We start from the raw sequence: 22,331 nt of genomic DNA on the forward strand, positions 1-22,331 counted from the left end.
CGCCTGTAGTTCCAGCTACTTGGGAGGCTGAGGCAGAAGAATCACTTGAATCCTGGAGGCGGAGGTTGCAGTGAGCCGAGATCGCGCCACTCCACTCTAGCCTGGCGACAGAGTGAGACTCCATCTCAAAAATAAATAAATAAATAAATAAATAAATAAATAAATAAAATTCTGTCTTTGCAAATATTTAAACTTATGACTTTAAAAAAATGAGTAACTTGAAAATATGTGAGGGTTTCAGTTTTTTTTTTGTTTTGTTTTAAAATTATGTGGAGGACAAAGGGAGCAAAAACAGTTAAAAGTTGCTGTTATCAAAGATCTGAGGTTCATACGAACTTTAAAGAATCTGTGACTTTACTATTTCAAGACTTCTAGTTAAAGAAATGAACACACTGTGGTATCAGGTAAAAACTACCGTTTCAGAAAATTACCCCATTAGTCCAATTAATGCTCATAGCACTTGAGATGCAATCAAGTTTAATTAAAATGGCACTTACAAAAAAATCAACATTCATAAATTTCAAGAACAAATTCTAGAGTTTGACATTAAATCCCTCTAAAATTCATTCACTCACTCACTCAATAAATTTTTGAGCCTCTCTCCTAGGCGGAGCACAGTGGGAGGCCCCAGGAATGCAGCCTGAACCACAGAGACCAGGGCCTTGCTCCTTGCCAGCAGTTCAGGGAAGGCAGTCTGTAAACAGACAAGCACATCACTAAAACAACGTCAGATTATGTTAAGTGCGGAAGAAAATGAAAACCAGGCAGAGTGCTAACAAGTAATTGTGGAGTACAGACAGAGTGGGATCTCCTGTGAAGCTAATGAAGTTGCAGTTTCAGAGCTCTTCATCTGCACAGGCCCCTTCTGAGTCCCCGGAGGGACATTTGCACCCCAGGATGAAGGCACACGTGTACATGCCTCCACACATACCACATGCACACACACACACACACACCCAATCACACACCACAGACGCCACACACACACCACACAGACACACCCACCATAGAGACACCACACAGACACACCCACCATAGAGACACACCTACACACACCACACACACCACACAACCAAAGCCAACACACTTGAAACACTCTAAAGTCTTACAGCTCATATATGAAAAAAGCATAATAGATCTCTCAGATTTTTACAACAATCCTAAAAATATACATGACATTACCAACAATGAGTAATGAAACCGAAGAAACTTTTCTAAACTATCAATCACAAAAACACTTTTTAGTCCAGGTGCAGTGTCTCACACCTGTAATACCAACACTTTGGGAGGCCAAGACAGGAGGATTGCTTGAAGCCAGGAGTTCAAGACCAGACTGGGCAACTATGAGACCCCATCACTAAAAAATAAAGTAAAATAAAACGTAAAAAACAAAACAAAAACAAAAACCACACCCTTCAGCCAGACACAGTAGCACAGCCCGTAGTCCCAGCTACTGGGGAGGCTAAGGCAGGAAGATTGCTTGAGCCCAGGAGTTCAAGGCTTTAGTGAGCTATGACTGTGCCTGTGCATAGCCACTGTGCTCCAGCCTGGTTGACATAGTGAAATTCTGTCTCTCAAAAACAAACACTTTCCAATCAATGATAATATGCTGAAGACTGAATTATCTCTTTACTTGCTGTATAGAAAATATCACACAATCATTTTCAAATGAAGAGGTAATCAAAGAGAATGAAGCCAAAACTGTAGGTAAAAAAGTATTCTGTCAGGCAGTTAATTAATAAAAATATATGTTGTTTTAACAGTCTTTCAGGTACTTGGGGTATTTGTCAGCTTTTTTATTTTGTTCTTTGTTGAGATTTATTATTTTAAATAAGTGCTCACTTTTGTATAAATTTTTATATTCATAATTTTGTATTCATATTGTATATTCAAATTATATTTGTATTCATATTATATATTCATAATTTTATATTCATAATTTATATAAGCTTCAGCTTCTACAAAACCTGTCTGGTCCCTGGGTAGAGCTACTTTAGAAGGAAGGATCTGGAAAGCCCTTCCTGAGTTGCTGACCCAAATGAACAGAACATTCCAGGAAGAGATAACAAGGGACAGGGTCTGGAGGGACAAGAAGCTGTCGCCCCTGGCTGGAGAAGCCAACATGGCTGGAGTGGAGAGGGACAGCAGCCAGCTCACTCAGGGCCTTGGAACTGGGCGAGAAGCTTGAATCTCACATCAAACACAACCTGTGACCTTCTGATTCATATTTAAACATAGCAGCATTGATGTAAAAATTGCAGAATATTAAAAACAGCCCAAAGTCCTAACAGGTACATACATGTGTATCTTCCCACTCCTAAGAAATAAATATCATTGTTTTCTTTGTGAAAAGTTACTGTCTCTCAGTGGCTTAAAAAAATAGAATAACATGATTTCTCAACTAAAATAAAACAAAAATTCATTGGGCTTAACGAATTTTTTCACTAAACAACAAGCCCAAAATACTCAGTTTCTGTAAAGTATAAATTCTAAGGTTACAGACTTAACAAAGTAATTGCATTTTTTTGAGGCAGAGTCTCATTCTGTCACCCAGACTGGAGTGTAGTGGCACAATCACAGTTCACTGCAGCCTTGATCTTCCTGGGTTCAAGCAATTCTCCCACTTCAGCCTCCCAAGTAGTTGGGACCGCAGATGCATGCCACCATGCTCAGCTAATTTTTGTATTACTAGTAGAGACAGAGTTTTGTCATGTTGCCTAAGCTGGTCTCAAGCTCCTGGACTCTAAACAATCTGCCCACCTCTGCCTTCCAAAGTGCTGAGATTGCAGGCATGAGCCACCTCACCTGGCCAACAATGTAATTTTCAAGTAAATCTGAGAACACTAATCCACAAACTAATTACTAATGAAGAACAACACACACAGAGCTATCTCTGTACAATGGGCTCTAAGGTCCTGGTAGTTATTTCCTTCCCTCCCTTCTCCCTTACCAGCTAGAAACCTTCCCTACTTCCTTCCTTCCACCATCATTCTTTCCACCCTTCCTTTCTTCTCTTCCTCTCTCACTCCCACAAATGTTTATTGAGTGCCTGCTTTGCACTAGGTACAGGCACACAGGCAACCAAGACAGATATCAGCTTGCAGCCTAGCTAGGGAAACAGACATCAAGCAAATAATTTATTGACTGCAACAGTGGTGTTTGCTACTGGAAAAGGAGTTTGGGATACCTTAGGAGCATCTATCAGGGAACTAGCCTACTCTGGGCAATTAGGAAAAGTCACTTTCAGGAAGTGGCCTCAAAGTTGCTGTCTCAAGGACCACTAATTCCAGGTAGAGGAACAGCATCTGCAAAGGCCATGAGATGGGAAAAAGAATGGCCTTTGAGGAACTAAAAAAGATTAAGGCAAAAGAGAGAGGGACTGAAGATAAGGCAGCAAAGGTAGGCAAGGGTTCTCTCACAAAGCACCTTGCAAGACCATAAGGATTTTGCACTTCGTCCTAAGAGCAATGGGAAAATGGTAAATAGTTTAAAAAGTGGGTCAAATAGGACTTTTTGTTTTGTGAGTGACCAAAACCATAGCTCCCTGTTACCTATCTGCCTAGTTGCAGAGGCAGCTAATATCACTAGGGTTTTATAAATCTGTTCAGAGATAGCTATGTATACACATGCAAGTATGTTATCTTTTCATCTTGTAATAATACATGGCAGCATATTGTATACACTATCTTGAATCTTGTTTTTTTAACTTAATATATTCTAGCAATCATCCCACATCCGTGCATACAGATCTGCCTCGTTCCTCTTCCTCTGGACTAGATTGTCTATTGTATGGAAATACTATTATTTATTTAACTAGTATTTAATAGACTTTAGGTCATTTCCAGGCTTTTGGTACTACAAAAAATACCATAGTGAATGTTCTTACACATATCGTTGGCACATGTGGGAGAATATCTATCAAATTACGGGAAATGGGATTGCTAGGTCAAATAGTATGCTCATTTGGAAACCTGATAGATATTGTGAAAATGTCCTCCCTAGAAGTGGTATTAATTTACATAACCACCAGCAAGGATGCGACAGATTAAAAAAATTGGTATCTCAGTAGAGTTTTAATTTGCACTTCTTTTAGTAAAAGTGAGCCTGAGCAGATTTGATCTGATTAAGAATTAGTGCTTGTTAGGAATTAAAAATAATTAGGCTGAAAGCCAAGCAACAGCTGGGAGCTGAAAATGACATTTCATTCGTTCAACAAATTTTGAGAAACAACTCTGCACTAGGCACTGTCACAGGCACTGACAAATCCAGATAGTTAAGACCCAGTCTGCCCCAGAGGAGCTCACGTCTAATGCAGGAGATGGAGGTACAATTAAATGCAATACGCTATTTTTTAAAAAATAAGATGGGCCAGGTGTGGTGGCTCACGCCTGTAATCCTAGCACTTTGGGAGGCTGAGGCGGGCAAATCACTTGCAGTCAGGAGTTCGAAACCAGCCTGGTCAACATAGTGAAACCCCATCTCTACTAAAAATACAAAAATTAGCTGGGTGTGGTGGCAGGGGCCTGTAATCCCAGCATCCCCAGAGGCTGAGGCAGGAGAATCGCTTGAACCCTGGAGATGGAGGCTGCAGTGAGCCGAGATCACGCCACTGCACTCCAGCCTGGGCGACAGAGCAAGACTCCATCTCAAAATAAATGAATACATACATACATACATACATACATACATACATACATACATACAAACAAGAGGAAGAACAAGAAGGAACACAGAAATATGGGAGCACAGAGAAGAGCAACTAATGTGCCAAACACATACATTTTCTTAGAATACCTAATTTTTAAAAGACAGGGAGTTGGGGGAAGCAGATGATTAATGCTTTTTAATTTTTTTAAGGCCTACTTTTAAGGTTTCTTTCAAAACTTGTCTCTGTACATTAGCAAAAATATTCACAGTTGCTTTAATAGAGCTAAGATCTTTTTAAGTGTTTTAACTAAAAATATGTCTGAAATTACAGCAAGATTTCCATCAAAAAAGATAGTAAAGGCTGGATGTGGTGGCTCACGCCTGTAAACTCAGCACTTTAGGAGGCCAAGGTGGTGAGACTGCTTGAGTCAAAGGAGTTGGAACTTCAGACTACAACGGCAGCTAAACATACAAAGGAGACTCAACCAACTGCTGGTAATAACACTGGAGCAGGGAGACAGGAAGAGACACCTTGGCTTCTCCTTTTTCTACCTCCTTTTTGGCTGTTCCCAACCAGAAGCCAGTTGACAAGTGAGCTAGGAAATATAGTTTGCAAGGCTCTGCTCCCCAAGATGCAGAGCAGGGAAAGGGCAGGGAATGGGCCTGCAACAAATCTGAGAGCTAAATAATTGGCACGCTAGCCAGCCAGTTGACCTTTCAGAATTTTGGAAACCATCATTCAGTCACTATAACCTGTCGATTCATCCTCCCACTGTGTCTCTTCTCTAGCCCACAGCTACTAACTCCATTCAAGCCCTTATCCTCTCTCACACAGACAATGGAAACAGATTTATAACTTGTTTCCCCATCTCTACTCTCTCCCACTCCAAAATGCCCTCCATGCAGTGTGGACCTCCAGAATTAGTTTTTAAACAGAGCTATGTCCCAATCTCTACAAAATCCAGTTCCTCTGGGCCTTTTGCAGTCTGGCTCCAGCATCACTTTCCCCAAAATCTTTCTATAAACATGCTGTGTTTTAGCCACAAAAGGAGAACTCAAGACTTCCCAAACATGGCATGTTATTTCATGCCCACATCCTTTGATTACACGATTTGAAATTCTCTTTTTGAAATTTCCTCCTCCTGAAATTGTTTAAATCCTAAAACTTACCTACTAAAGGAAAATTGATTCAGCTCCCCCAGGCAAAATGAATTATTCCTTATGCAGCATTCACTCATAGCAAGTAATTCATACGGCTAATATAGTTTACTTATCACATCACATCTGTACTGCTAGTGCAGAGCACTCCTTTTTTTCGTTTTTTTGTTTTTGTTTTTGTTTTGAGACAGAGTCTTGCTCTATCACCCAGGCTGGAGTGCAGTGGCATGATCGGCTCCAGTGCTGCCTTGACTTCTTAAGCTCAGATGCTTCTCCCACATCAGCCTCCTGAGTAGCTGGGACCCCAGGCATACACCACCACACCCACATAGACCACTCTTTATGTTACATTCTAGTTTGTTCAGGGACCCAAGGCCTGCTTTTGTTAATAAAATGTTATTGGAACACAGCCACACCCATTTGTTTTCATATTGTCCATGGCTGCTTTCACAGACAACAGCAGAGTGGAATAGTTGGGACAGAAATGGCATAGCTCCCAAAGCTTAAAATACTTGGTTCAGTAAGTTTGCCAACTCCTCTCTTTGATGGTTCATTGAAGGGATTCCCAGATCTTAGCCCAACATCTGGCAGATAGGTGTTTTGTAAATGTTGATTGAATTATCTAGAAAGATGCAAGCATATACGTTCAAGAATAAGAGAAAAGGCCAGAAACACAAAGGAACATTTAAAGATACTGGCAAGGGGAGGCCAGAGCAATTAGTCCAGAGAAAAAAATAAAGGACATCCAGATTAGAAAGCAAGAAGTTAAATTAAACTTGTTGGCCGTGCACAGTGGCTCACGCCTGTAATCCCAGCACTTTGGGAGGCCGAGGCGGGCAGATCACGACGTCAGGAGATCGAGACCATCCTGGCTAACATGGTGAAACCCCGTCTCTACTAAAAATACAAAAAATTAACCGGGCATAGTGGTGGATGCCTGTGGTCCCAGCTGCTCAGGAGACTGAGGCAGGAGAATGGCATGAACCCGGGAGGCGGAGGTTGTGGTGAGCCGAGATTGCACCACTGCACTCCAGCCTGGGCGACAGAGGGAGATTCCGTCTTTGAAAAAAACAAAACAAAACAAAAAAACAAACAAATTAGACTTGTTCACAAATAACATGATCGCACACTTAGAAAAGCCTCCTGAAGTGGAAATGAAAAAAAAAAATGTTTTTAAAGAAAAGCCTAAAGACTCCACCAAAAAAGCCTTTTAGAACTAATAAACAAATTCAGTAAGGTTACAGGATACAAAAAGTCAATAGCAACTGATTGTAAACACAGACAGCAAACAATGTGGAAAAGAAAACAAGAAAGCAATTCCATTTACAACAGCTACAAAGAATATAAAATACCTAGGAATCATTTTAACCAAAGAAGTGAAAGATCTATACAAGGGGCCGGGCATAGTGATGCATGCCTATAATCCCAGCTACTTGGGAGTCTGAGGCAGGAGAACTGCCTGAACCTGGGAGGTGGAGGTTGCAGTGAGGCGAGATTGCGCCACTGCACTCCAACCTGGGTGACAGAGTGAGACTCCATCTCAAAAAAAAAAAAAAAAAAAAATCTATACAAGGAAAACTAGTGAAAGGAACACACACACAAATGAAAGGGTATTCCATTCTCATGGACTGGAAAAATTAACATTGTTAAAATGGTAATAGTACCCAAAGCAATTTAAAGATTCGATGCGATCCCTATCAAACTACCAATGACATTATTCGAAGAAATAGAAAAAAATTCCTAAAATTAATATGAAACCGTCAAACACCCTGAAGCAATCCTGAGTAAAAAGAACAAAGCTGGAGGCATCACACCACCTGACTTCAAAATATATGACAAGGCTATAGACTGGACATGGTGGCTCAGGCCTATAATCCCAGCACTTTGGGAGGCCAAGGCAGAAGGATTGCTTGAGCCCAGGAGTTCAAGACCAGCTTGGCCAAGATGGCAAGACAGCTCTACTAAAAATACAAAATTAGCCCAGTGTGGTGGTGGTGCACACCTGTAATCCCAGCTACTCAGGAGGCTGAGGCACGAGAATCACTTGAACCCAGGAGGTGGAGGTTGCAGTGAGCTGAGATTGTGCCACTGCACTCCAGCCTGGGCAACAGAGTGAGACCCTCTCTCTCTCTCTCTCTCTCTCTCTCTATATATATATATATATATATATATATAACATACATACATATATATGTATGTATGTGTTATATGTATACATACAACAAGGCTATATTAACCAAAACAGCATGGTATTTGTATAAAAATAGACACACAGACCAATAGAATAAAATAGAGAACCCAGAAACAAATTCACATATTTATAGTCAAGCAAACGAAGGCACTAAGAATATACACTGGGGAAAAGACACCCTCTTCAATAAATGGTACTGGGTCCACCAGCCTCTGGACAAGTCTTTCCACCAAAGGCTCATTCTCTTCTGGGAGGTTCTCTGTATCCCCTTGTCTCCCGACCCCCAGGCAGCAACAGAATAAGTGTTTGTATGGATTTTTCAAAAATAAATAAATATACTGGGGAAATTGGATATCCATGTGCAGAAGAATGAAACTTGGACCCCTATCTCTCACCATATACAAAAATCAACTCAAAATGGATTAAAGACTTAAATGTAAGAAACAAACTATAAAACTGCTAGAAGACATAGGCAAAATAGGACATTGGTCTGGGCAAAGACTTTTTTGTGTAAGATTTCAAAAGCGTCCAGGCGCGGTGGCTCATGCCTGTAATCCCAGCACTTTGGGAGGCCGAGGCAGGTGAATCACTTGAGGTCGGGAGTTCAAGACCAGCCTGACCCAACATGGAGAAACCCCATCTCTACTAAAAATACAAAATTAGCCAGGCATGGTGACGCATGCCTGTAATCCCAGTTACTCAGGAGGCGAGGCTAAGGCAGGAAAATCGCTTGAACCCAGGAGGCGGAGGTTGCGGTGAGCAGAGATCATGCCATTGCACTTCAGCCTGGGCAAGAGCGAAACTCCGTCTCAAATTAAAAAAAAAAAAAAAAAAAAAAAGATTTCAAAAGCACAGGCAACCCAAGCAAAAATAGACAAATGGTTACATCAAGCTAAAAAGTGTCTGCATAGAAATGGAAACAATCAACAAAGTGAAGAGACATTCTGCAGAATGAGAGAAAATATTTGCAAACTACCCATCCAACAAAGGATTAATTTTTTTTTTTTTTTTTTGAGAGGGAGTCTCGCTCTGTCGCCCAGGCTGGAGTGCAGTGGCCGGATCTCAGCTCACTGCAAGCTCCGCCTCCCGGGTTCCCGCCATTCTCCTGCCTCAGCCTCCCGAGTAGCTGGGACTACAGGCGCCCACAACCGCGCCCGGCTAATTTTTTGTATTTTTAGTAGAGACGAGGTTTCACCGTGGTCTTGATCTCCTGACCTTGTGATCCGCCCGCCTCGGCCTCCCAAAGTGCTGGGATTACAGGCGTGAGCCACCGCGCCCGGCCAACAAAGGATTAACAACTAGAATATATGAGAAACTCAAACAACTCAATAGCAAAAAAAGAAAAATTTCACTTTAAAAATGGACAAAAGATCTGAATAGATATTTCTCATAAGAAGACATACAAATGGCCAACAGGAATATGGAAAACTGCTCAACATCACTAAGCATCAGAGAAATGCAAATCAAAACCACAAGAAGATATCATCTCACCCCAGTTAAAATGGCTTTTATCAAAAAGACAGGAAATAATTAATGCTGGCAAGGATATGGAGAAAGGCAACCCTTGTATGCTGTTGGTGGGAATGTAAATTAGTACAACCATTATGGAAAACTGTATGTAGGTTCCTCAAAAACCAAAAATAGAACCATGGTATGATCCAGCAATACCACTACTGGATATATGTATATTGAAGAGATATCTGCACTCCCATATTTTATTGCAGCATTATTCACAGTAGCCAAAATATGAAATGAATCTAAGTACCCGTCAATGATGATTGCATAAAGAAAATGTGGTAGAAATACATAATGGAATAGTTTTCTGCCATAAAAAAGAATAGGGCTGGGTACTGTGGCTCATGCCTGTAATCCCAGCACTTTGGGAGGCAGAGGCTGGTGGATGGCTTGAGCCCAGGAGTTCAAGACCAGCCTGGGCAACATAGTGAAACCCCATTTCTAAAAAAAAAAACAAAACGAAAATTAGCCAGGTGTGGTGGGTTACCACTGTAGTCCCAGCTACTTGGGAGGCTGAGGTGGGAGGATCACTTGAACCTAGAAGCCTTGATCAAGCCATTGCATTCCAGCCTGGGCAACAGAGTGAGATCCTGTCTCAAAAACACACACACAAAAGAACTGGAGGTCATTATGTTAAGTGAAATATGCCAAGCGCAGAAAGGTAGAAAGGTATGTATCACACGTTCTTACTTATATGTAGGAGCTTAAAAAAAAAAAAAAAAAAAAGGTGGATCTCATGAGGATGGAGAGTAGACTGATGCTTACCAGAGGCTAAGAAGAGTAGGTGGAAGCAGGGGATGAAGAGAAGTTGATTAATGGGTACAAATAAACAGTTTGATTGAAGAAATAAGACCTAGCACTTGATAGATCAGTAGGATAGCTACAGTTTATAATTATCTATTGTATATTTCTTTTCTTTTTTTTTTTGAGACAGAGTTTCACTCTGTCACCCAGACTGGAGTAAAGTGGCACGATCTCAGCTCACTGCAACCTCCACCCCTGGGTTCAAGTGATTCTCCTGCCTCAGCCTCCAGAGTAGCTGGGATTATAGGCTCCTGCCACCATACCTGGCTAATTGTTGTGGTTTTAGTAGTGACGGGGTTTGGCCATGTTGGCCAGGCTCCTGACCTCAGGTGAGCCACCCACCTCGGCCTACCAAAGTGGTAGGATTACAGGCATGAGCCACCGCTCCCAGCCTCTGTTGTATATTTCAAGATAGCTTAGAAGAGATTAATTGTATTGTTTCTAGCCTAAAGAAAAGACGAATGTTCTAGATGATAGATGTCCCAATTACACTGATTCAATCTTTACAAATTACATGAAAGTATTAAATTATCATATGTACCCTGAAAATATGTACCTTATGTATCAATAAAAATTTAAATATTTTTAAAGTGAGGGGAAAAGGGGAACCTGTTTTCATGAATGTAAATAATTATTTTTAGAGAAATGCTCATGGGTGTTTTTAAAACAGAACACAAAGGTAATTTTCTAACTCACATAAAGAAGTTTGTTTTGACCTAAAAAAGAATATATTCAAAAAGAAAAAATTGGGAACTTTTCTGCTTCAGTAAGCCTAGAATATCTGGAATTCTAGAAGGTATGGGCAATTCTAGAAGGTATCTGCTGGACATGGCTTAAATTGGGTCAAGCTGATGGTTGAACTAAAAAGCATCTGAAGAGTCCCTCTATGGCTGGGTGCGGTGGCTCATGTTTGTTATCCCAGCACTTTGGGAGGCCGAGGCAGGTGGATCACCTGAGGGCAGGAGTTCGAGACCAGCCTGACCAGCATGGTGAAACTCCATCTCTACTAAAAATACAAAATTAGCTAGGTGTGGTAGTGCATACCTGTAATCCCAGCTACTCAGGAGGCGAAGGCAGGAGAATTGCTTGAACCCGGAAGGTGGAGGCTGCAGTGAGCCGAGATGGCGCCATTGCACTCCAGCCTGGGCAACAAGAGCGAAACTCCATCTCAAAAAAGAAAAAAAAAAAAGAGTCCCTCTAACTCCTAGGTCAAAGGCGGCACAGGTGAGCCCTGCACTGACAATGTTAAAGGCCTCATTGTCTCTTTTGAATGTTTAGATAGGTAATCTGAAAATTACATTAACAAAATATTTTGCATGAACTTAAAAATAACTCTGCAGAACACACTCTAAGTCTTTGTAGTTTTTTACACACCCAAGTGAATTATTCTTGCATGCAAAATTGACTGGTGAGAGATCTTACTATTGCGTAACAAACACAGAAAAATCTGAATTGTGTTCTATTTTATGTTGTCAGGTGCAGCAAATTTATTAAAACTTAGAAAATAAGGCTGGACTCAAACTCCTGGGTTCAAGTGATCCTCCTGCCTCAACCTCCTAGGACAACAGGCACATGTCACCAGGCCCAGCTCAGAAAAGATTTCTATTCTTTTGGAAGGGGGAGCGGTTCTCATGCTGTGGCCCAGCCCGGAGTGCAGTGGCATGATCATAGCTCATTGCAGTCTCAAACTCCTGGCCTCAAGCAATCCTCCCTTCTCAGCCTCACAGCTAGCTAAGACTACAGGGGTGCACCACCACACCTGGATTTTTTTTTTTTTTTTTTTTTAGAGACAGGGTCTCACTATGTTGTCCAGGCTGGTCTCTAACTCCTGGGCTCAAGTGATCCTCCCATCTCAGCCTCTCAAAGTGCTGGAATAACAGGCTCAAGCCACTGTGCCCAGCTATTTCTTCCACCATTTTTTTTTTTTTTTTTGAGACAGAGTCTCAATCTGTCACCCAGGTTGGAGTGGAATGGCGCAATCTCAGCTCACTCCAACCTCTGCCTCCCGGGTTCAAGCAGTTCTCCCACCTCAGCCTCCAGAGTAGCTGGGACTACAGGCAGGTGCCACGATGCCCAGCTTTTTTGTATTTTTAGTAGAGATGGGGTTTCACCATGTTGGCCAAGCCAGTCTCAAACTCCTGACTTCAAGTGATCCGCTTGCCTCAGCCTCCCAAACTGCTGGGATTACAGGCATGGGCCACCACACCTGGCCCACTAACATTTATTTCCCTTTTTTTGTGTTTCAATTTTTTGTTGTTGTTGTTCTTTTTCTTCCATTAACTTTGAAAAGGTATTTTAAAGTATTTTAAATACAAAGAGATCTATACCATTATACACTGTTAGTGGAAATGAAAAATTATGACAGCATTTCTGGCAAGCAATTTGGCAAGAACCTCAAACGTGTTTATTTCATTTGACCCCAATAGTTTTTATCTGTTTGTTTGTTTGAGACACGGTCTCACTATGTTGCTCAGGCTGGTCTCAAACTCCTGGTCTCAAGTGATCCTCCTGTCACAGCCTCCTGAGTAGCTGGGATTACAGGCAAGCACCACGGTGCCTGCCTAATTCAATAGTTCTATTCTAGGAATCTATACTTTAAAAGTTTGTGTGTGTGTAATTGTAATGAAAAATAATGAAAAATTAGAACAACAAATGAATGGTTAAATTGTTGCATATGATATTATGTAACAATAAAAATTTGAGGAATATTTAGTAATGTGTCCAACTCACGATTTTTAAATGTGAATATTCTTATTGATTTTTTCTAATTTTTTCTTCTTTTTTTTGAGACAAGAGTCTGGCTCTGTTGCCCCAGGCTGGAGTGCAGTAGCAACATCTCAGCTCACTGCAACCTCCTCTCCCAGGTTTAAGTGATTCTTGTGCCTCAGCCTCCAGAGTTGCTGGGACTACAGGCATGTACCACCAGGCCTGGCTAATTTTTGTATTTTTAGTGGAGATGGGGTTTTGCCATGTTGGCCAGGCTGGTCTCAAACTCCTGACCTCAGGTGATCAGCCTGGCAGCCTCACAAAGTGCTAAAATTACAGGCATAAGCCACCGAGCCCAGCCTGATATGCTCCTTAAAAATTAAAATAATGGCCAGGCAGAGTAGCTCACGCCTGTAATCCCAACACTTTGGGAGGCCAAGACGGGCGGATCACCTGAAGTTAGGAGTTCGAGACCAGCCTGGCCAACATGGCAAAACCCCGTCTCTACTAAAAACACAAAAAATCAGCCAGGTAGCTGGACGCGGTGGATCACGTCTGTAATCCCAGAACTTTGGGAGACCGAGGCAGGTGGTTTACGAAGTCAAGAGATTGAGACTATCCTGGCCAACAAGGTGACCCCATACCGACTAAAAATACAAAAATTAACTGGGCTTGGTGGCACCTGCCTGTCAGTTCCAGCTACTCCAGAGGCTGAGGCAGGAGAATCGCTTGAACCTGGGAGGCGGAGGTTGCAGTGAGTAGAGATTGTGCCCCTGCACTCCAGCCTGGCCACAGAGCTAGATTCCGTCTCAAAAAAAAAAAAAAAAAAAATTAGCCAGGCGTGGTGGCGGGCGCCTGTAATCTCACCTACTTGGGAGGCTGAGGCAGGTGGATCACCTGACATCAGGAGTTAGAGACCAGGCTGGCCAACATGGGGAAACCCCTGTATCTACTAAAAATTACAAAAATTAGCCAGGCGTGGTGGGAGGCGCCTATAATCCCAGCTATTCCAGAGGCTTAGGCAGGAGAATCGCTTGAACCCAAGAGGCAGAAAGTGCAGTAAGCCAAGATTGTGCCACTATACTCCAGTCTGGGTGACAGAGCGAGACTCTATCTCAAAAAAAAAAAAAAAAAAAGTTACAAACACTATTGAGGTATAATTCATTTGTTGGCATTATTTTTATTTATTTATTTAAATTTTGAGACAAAGTCTCGTTCTGTCGCCCAGGATGGAGTGCAGTGGAGCGATCTCGGCTCACTGCAAGCTCCGCCTCCCGGGTTCAGGAGATTCTCCTGCCTCAGCCTCCTAAGTAGCTGGGATTACAGGCATGTGCCACCACACCTGGCTAATTTTTGCAATTTTAGTAGAGACGGGGGTTCGCCATGTTGGCCAGGCTGGTCTTGAACTCCTGACCTCAAGCGATCCGCCCGCCTCAGTCTCCCAAAGTGTTGGGATTACAGGCGTGAGCCACCTTGCCCGGACTTTTTTTTTTTTTTTTTTTTACCTAATATATGATGGAATCCTTACATGAAAGTATACATACAAATAATCTACCTCTGCCTTTCATCTTTAAAAAAAAAGTTTCATGATATTTCATGATGTGAAGTACTTTGGACTTCATAAATAAATGATTTTATTATTTGTAGAATTCTAATTGAATGATGTAACAATATAGTACCTTAGAAAACAATATTTGCAGCCAGGCGGGGTGGCTCACGCCTATAATCCCAGCACTTTGGGAAGCCGAGGCAGGCGGATCATGAGGTCAAGAGATTGAGACCCTCCTGGCCAACATGGTGAAACCCTGTCTCTACTAAAAAATACAAAAATTAGTTGAGTGTGGTGGCGTGCGCCTGTAGTTCCAGCTACTCCAGAGGCTGAGGCAGGAGAATCACTTGAACCTGGGAGGTGGAGGTTGCAGTGAGCTAAGATCGCTTGAACCCGGGAGGCGGAGGTTGCAGTGAGCCGAGATCGTGCCACTGCACTCTAGCCTGGTGGCAGAGCAAGACTCCATCTCAAAAAAAGAAAGAAAAGAAGGAAGGAAGGAAGGAAGGAAGGGAGGAAGGGAGGAAGGGAGGAAGGGAGGAAGGGAGGAAGGGAGGAAACAATATCTGCAGTGGGTTGTTGACTAATTTTTTGTGTCGGTCTGTCCATCTGGATGCATACAAGAGTTTTCAGAAGGATATACACCAAAATAGTAATAGTGATGATGTCTAAGTAGTGGGATTATAGGTGATTTTCTTCACTATTCTCAGCTGTACTTATTCAAGTATTCTGTAAAACTACTATATTACTTTTACATTAAAGAAAATTATTAGTAAGTTTCTCCATTGATATAGTTTGGATCTGTGTCCCCAGCCAAATCTCATGCTGAAATGTAATCCTCAGTGTTGGAGGTAGGGCCTGGTGGGAGTTGATTGGCTCGTGGGGTTGGATTTCTAATGAATGGTTTTGCACTATTTCTTGGTGCTGTCCTCTCAATAATGAATGAGTTCTCTGGCGGCGATCTGGCTGTTTATAAGTATGGCACCTTGCCCTCTCTCTTGCTTGGTTTTCACCATGTGGTGTGCCTGCTCCTGATTCGCCTTCCACCATGAGTAAAATCTCCTTGAGGCCTCCCCAGAAACAGATGCCACTATGCTTCCTGTGCAGTTTGCAGAACCGTGAGCCAATTAAACCTTTTTTCTCTACAAATTACCAGTCTAGCCGGACGTGGTGGCTCATGCCTGTAACCCCAGCACTTTGGGAGGTCGAGGTAGGAGGATCACCTTAGGTCAGGAGTTCAAGACCAACATGAAGAAACCCCATCTCTACTAAAAATACAAAATTAGCCAGGCATGGTGGTGCATGCCTGTAATCCCAGCTACTCGGGAGGCTGAGGCAGGAGAATCGCTTGAACCTGGGAGGTGGAAGTTGCGGTGAGCCAAGATTGCGCCATTGTACTCCAGCCTGGGCAACAAGAGCAAAACTCCATCTCAAAAAAATAAAAAATAAAAAATAAATAAATAAATTACCCAGTCTCTGCTATTTCTTTATAGCAATGCAAGAACAGACTAAAAAATCCATTCAGTTGAGTAAAAGGGTTCCAGGCACTAAATATGAGCTTTAGCATCAACATCATTAAGGAAGATGCTCTACTGGGGTAGCTTCAGCAGGCAGCTGAGCCCATCTCATTCCCAGGCTTAACCAGGCCCGGCCTCTGCTCATAGTATGTGTCCACTTGGGATGTCCCCCATTCTGCCCCTCCAAACCCCCTCCTTCCTTCAAAGCCCAACCCAACTCCCATCTCCTCCAGGCAGCCTATTGGGATTATTCCAGCCTATCTTACACTTAGGTGTATCCTCATTGTTTTCTGGTTTCTTGTCTCTTCATTCCAATCAGATCATAGGCATCCTGAGGGTAAAACTCTTGATTATACTTACTCATATTCTTCACAATGCCTAGTACTGCAGTGAACATGTAGCAGACACCTAACAAATATTTGTTTGTTCTTAAAAGAGCTAATAAATGAGTATAACACAAGGAGCATTTAAAAAACAAACAAAAAAGAGATAATAAAGGTGAAAATAATGTTTGCCACATTGTAGGTAATCAATGCATGCTTATTGTACCTGAATGGATAATTTATCTACTCAAAATTAACAAATCATAAAAGAAATAACCACTCACTGGCAGAGAAGGTAAGAGCAAAAGCCCCAGGATACTGGGAACCAGATATGGAGTAAGGAAAAGCCACACCTCTCCTAGCTGTGCTGGCTGGTAAAGATTACACTTTGGGCTAGGCAGAAGTGGTGGCTCACGTCTGTAATTTCTGCACTTTGGGAGGCTGAAGTGGGAGGACTGCTTGAGCTCTGGAGTTTGAGACCAGCCTGGCCAGCATAGTGAGACCCTCATCTCTACAAAAAACATTAAAATTAGCCAGATGTGGTGGTGTGAACCTGTAGTTCCAGCTACTCAGGAGACTGAGATGGGAAGATCACTTGAGCCTAGGAGTTCGAGGCTGCAATGAGCTATGATTGCACCACTGCACCCCAACCTGGGCAACAGAGTGAGATCTTGTCTCAAAAAAATTAATTAATTAAAGTAAATTTGAGGCAGGCTGTGGTGGCTCACGCCTGTAATCACAGCACTTTGGGAGGCCAAGGCAGGCAGATCACCTGAGGTCAGGAGTTTGAGACCAGCCAGACCAATATGGTGAAACCCCATCTCTACTAAGAATATAAAAATGAGGTATGGTGGCATGCACCTGTAGTCTCTCATACTCAAGAGGCTGAGGCAGGAGAATAGCTTGAACCTGGGAGGTGGAGGTTGCAGTGAGCCAACACGGCACCACTGCACTCCAGCCGGGATGACCAAGCAAGACTCCATCTCAAAAAATAAAATAAGATAAAAAATGAAGTAAATTTGGCTGGGTGCGGTGGCTCATGCCCGTAATCCCAGCACTTTGGGAGGCCGCGGCGGGCGGATTACCTGAGGTCGGGAGTTCGAGACCAGCCTGACCAACATGGAGAAACCCCGTCTGTACTAAAAATACAAAATTGGCCGGGTGTGGTGGCACATGCCTATAATCCCAGCTACTAGGGAGGCTGAGGCAGGAGAATCGCTTGAACCTGGGAGGCGGAGGTTGCGGTGAGCCGTGATCGTGCCATTGCACTCCAGCCTGGGCAACAAGAGTAAAACTCCATCAAAAAAAAAAAAAAAAAATGAAGTAAATTTGAAAGATTACATTTCAAAGGAATGTGAACACCTAGACGTAGAATACTTTTAACTTACTAAAAGACAACAGGGGTGATTAATTAGATTGCTTAATCAGATTAATTCAGTCTTCATGCAGGAAACATCTTCAAACTGCTTTAGATTGAAAGGACATTTTCCATCATCTTAACCAGTTTGTTTGCCAACATAGGATTTAATTTTCTATATAGGCCTCTGCATTTTACCTGTCCTTCTCTCCATGCATACTATATGCCTCCCAAGCAGACAGCTAAATTTGATTTTTCCTAAAGATTCAAAAAAAAAATCTTTCAGGCTGGACAGAGTGGCTCATGCCTGTAATCCCAGCACTTTGGGAGGCCAGAGTGAGTGAATTGCTTGAGGCCAGGAGTTCGAGACCAGCCTAGGCAACACAGCAAGACCCCGTCTCTACGAAAAAATAAAAAAAGAATTAGCTGGGTGTGGTGATGTGCACCTGTGGTCCCAGCTACACAGGAGGCTGAGGCAGAGGATTTCTTGAGCCGAGGAGGTCAAGGTCGCAGTGAGCCATGTTCTCATCACTGCACTCCAGCCTGGGTGACAAAGTGAAACCCTGTTTCCCCTGCACCACCCGCCACCAGCCAAACACACACACACACACACACACACACCCCCCAAAAACTTCCATGTCTTTTCAGTTAACTTTTAAACAAGCCCAGCAGGACTGAATTATGCGGCATAATTTTGGGACATTTCTGCCCAGGTTCATGAGTCTATCCACCTGCTCTAAAACCTGAAAGACCTTGATCAGGAATCAAAGTGATATATGCTGTACTTGGAGACAAAGCTTAAAAAGACACATCTCCAAAGGAAAGAAAAAATATTTATTTAAATTCATTCTAAAATATTATCTTCCCAGGTGCTCTCTCTATTCAATTTCTTCATCACCATCCATACAGAGATGGTTCACAAATGTATATCTCCAGTGCAAGGCTCTGTGTCCTCAGGTTTCAAACTCGATTATACAACTGACAACTTGCCTTGTCCTCCTGGGATTCTCAAAGGCATCCAAACTTAACATGAATTCATGCTTTCCCCACTCCCCACACTCACCGATACTCCTAACTTGGTTTCTATGGTCCCCTATCCCATTGAGCTAGTCAACTGGTTGAACAAGCCTGAAAGGCAGAAGTCATCCATGACAGCTCTCTCTCTCTCGCCTCCATGCCCACACCATCCCTCAATTCTGTCAAAACTCTCCAGTGTCCTCCATCTTCTCCACATTATTCAGGCAAACTTTGTCTAATTTAATAACCTCCTAACCAGTCTATCTAGAGCCCTTCTAACCCCAGCCAAACCTATATACCATATTACAGCAAAAGCACATATTTTTAAAAGGTCAAGTGAAGCAGTGGAAGTGGAGAAGGAACAAAGAAATCTGTAACTGGTTGTGATCAATTAGTTGTAAACACCACTGCACTCAGACCAGCTGCAAAATTTTTTGTTGTTGCTGTTTTGAGATAGAATTTCACTCTTGTTGCCCACGCTGGAGTGCAATGGCGCAGCCTTGGCTCACTGCAACTTCCACTTCCTGGGTTCAAGCAATCCTCCTGCCTCAGCCTCCCAAGTAGCTGGGACTGTGAGCGCCCACCACCACGCCTGGCTAAGTTTTGTATTTTTAGTAGAGACAGGGTTTCACCATGTTGGCAAGGCTGGTCTCAAACTCCTGACCTCAGGTGATCCATCTGCCTTGGCCTCCCAGAGTGCTGGGATTACAGGCATGAGCCACCGCGCCCGGCCTGCAAAATTTTTAATACATATTATACTCTTTGACCTCCACGATCACAGAAACTTTGCTATATATTGTTTTCTTGACTTAAAATACTCTTCTCTTCTTAATAACTCCAACTCCTCCACTTTTCTGCTCAAGCATCAGTTTCCCAGAGAAGCTTTTATTGGTTTTTATGACCAGGTCAAATTCCTATCTCCTAGTACTTTGTAGAGTCCTTCAGAGTGCTCATCAAGTTGTAATCTGACACACATATATATATGTATGTGTGTTATTATATTGTCTCCCTCACTAGTCTAAGCCATAAAGTCATGGATCATGTCCAGTTTTTTTTCTCCCCACTACATCCAAACACCTAGCATGGTGTCTGGTACACAGAAGTGGTCAAGAAATATTTACTGGGTAAATAAATGCATAAGTTAAAATATAAATAACCAACATAAAATCCTTTTCAAGAATAAGATTTTATGACAGATCTCAACCAGTAGAAAAATAAAACAAGAATGAAAGAACATATGAAAAATGCCTGGCACATAATAGGTTCACAATTTTGTAAAAATTCATCTGCTTTATGATTTTCATAGAGTCAATATCTGCAACCTGCCTTTCTATGTATTTATGGAGAGCAGGACCAAAGCAATGTAATTTGCTGCTAGGATGCCAGTACTAAAGTGTTTCTTTTTGTCTGTTTCTGCTTCCTGAACATACTTTGCTTTGTGTAAATTTACCATGACCACACAAAACATATCAGACAAAATGAAAGACAGAGTTGCAAGAATTTCCAACTTGTTAGCAGGGCAGGATGCCTTGGAAAACAAAGTGTGGGGCTTCCCACTATATATAACCAGCTGTCTAGTCTTAAGGCAAAGATAAGTAATATCTTCTAGGAGCTGGGCATGATGGCTCATACTTGTGATCCTAGGACTTTGGGAGGCCAAGGCAGGAGGATCGCTTTAGCTCAGGAGTTTGAGACCAGCCTGGGCAACATAGAGAGACTCAGTCTCTTAAAAAAAAAAAAAAAAAAAAAAAAAAAAAAAAAAAAAAAAAAAAAAAAAAAAAAAAAAAAAAAGAGTATCTTCTAGAATTCAGGATTTCAAGTTTAGCTTCCTCGATGTGTGAGTGAGACACTCAAAGGGATAGAAGATGAAGTGTTTAATCTGCGTGAGTTCGCTTAAGGACACATCCCAATAAGGAAAAGCTGTGGGGCGTATGATTGTTTTATAAAACAGTGAGAAGAGAATTGTTTGGCACTGTTTGCATACGACAGGCTCATAATTCATTTCTTTAAATATGAATCCCGAAATCAACCCATCTAAAATTATGTTTCCTACCAAGATTGCTTAGTTACTACACATAGGAAAGTGCATAGGCCTGGAGGCAGCACTCTCAGCTCTTCTGAGACACTCAGTTGCTCTTTTATTTACAAGAGTCCTGGTCAAGACACTCCATTCCTGTCCCATTTCTCTGACACTAATTGACTCTGTGGCTGTAACAGGGTCTCAGTTCTTCATGTATAAATTGAGATTGGATTTTTTTAAGTCCTTAAAGTTCCCTCCAGCTCCCAGTCATTTGATTCAGGCCTGAATTCCAGCCAGTGGATTAGAGTATCAAGTCACCTACACAGTTTGTCAAGTTGCATGAGCATTTAATGAAGAGTTTCCCTAATCTTTGGAAGAGTCTGTTCATAGGAGTAATTTATGCCACCTTAATAAAATGAGCAGAGGGGAAACCTGTTATTTCCTCATAGGTGCATAAGCAGCCCTGAAATGGGAGCTGACTAGAGGGGTGGGCTGGGAGACAGGAGTCTGCAGAGTCAGCCCATCATGAGGTTGATAGGGAAGTTTTACCCCCAGATGGCACTGGCCAGATTTCACTATTGCTGCACGCTGCTGAGCTCACCAGTATCACCTTCCTCAGCCTTAATCCTCAAGACTCAACCAAAGAATATCAAGACTTCCACAGCACACTTGTCTTTTTTATTTTAATGGAATGAATGATGCCATACGTTTGTCATGTTTATAGAGCAGCTTTCCCTACATTAAAACACACACACACACAGATATAGATACAGCCTACTGGAGGCTTTTTATAAAAAACAAAACAAAAAACCCACAGATATATCTATATTATCTATCTATCTATCTATCTATCTATCTATCTATCTATCTATCTATCTATCTTCTTTCAAGTAACACTCTGGCAGGATTATCCCACAACAGAAAGTGTCAAAGGCAAAGAGAAATGCCTATACAGGAAGAACTTTTTAAAATAGAAAGCATGGATTCAAGCTGCCTCAATCACTGTGTGCTTCCTTCCCTGGCAGAGAGGAGAGACACTTCCTTCTTTCCTTTCCAAATGAAGCACCTTGTCCCTTTTCAAGGCTTTACTATGGGCAGAAAGACCAATGGCAACTTCTCGATCTATAGGAAAGTTTTACCTGTTCAACTAACCTACCAGAAAAATACTCTGTTGAATTACTTCACCGTTCTCTTATAGATGATACATAAATTGCCTTGCCCAGGATACTTTTTAAAAAAATGTTACACAAAACAGAGCATGTCAAAATAATATAATATCTATAAGATGTCTAAAATGTAGCAAAGTATAATTTGCCTAAGATTGTAATGTTATAAATTGAGACATGTACTTGGCTATAATCTACATTTGTCATTTCTTGGACAAACTTTTTGTCAACTCTCTTCTAAATTACATTTGCCTATGTGCCTTGAATTAAAAAATGGTTTTAATCTTAAATAAACATGAGAAAAAAGTATTTTTCTATTTTGAAAGCCCACAAGGCCAGGCGCGGTGGCTCATGTCTGTAATCC

The 22,331-nt window shown here is 42.0% G+C and overlaps 1 protein-coding gene across 1 annotated transcript in view; it reads right to left on the reverse strand.

Moving 5' to 3' along the window:
• Positions 1–208: 208 nt before the first annotated feature.
• LOC103885205 overlaps positions 209–22,331 on the reverse strand; it is an 82,221-nt gene continuing 60,098 nt past the window's right edge. Inside the window, exon 2 of the mRNA XM_031666270.1 lies at positions 209–694. Within this exon, the coding sequence (XP_031522130.1) occupies positions 572–694 (123 nt within the window). The 3' untranslated portion in view covers positions 209–571. The remainder of the gene's footprint in view (positions 695–22,331) is intronic.

This window comes from Papio anubis, chromosome 5 (assembly GCF_008728515.1).
Source record: "Papio anubis isolate 15944 chromosome 5, Panubis1.0, whole genome shotgun sequence".
Taxonomy (NCBI): Eukaryota; Metazoa; Chordata; class Mammalia; order Primates; family Cercopithecidae; genus Papio; species Papio anubis.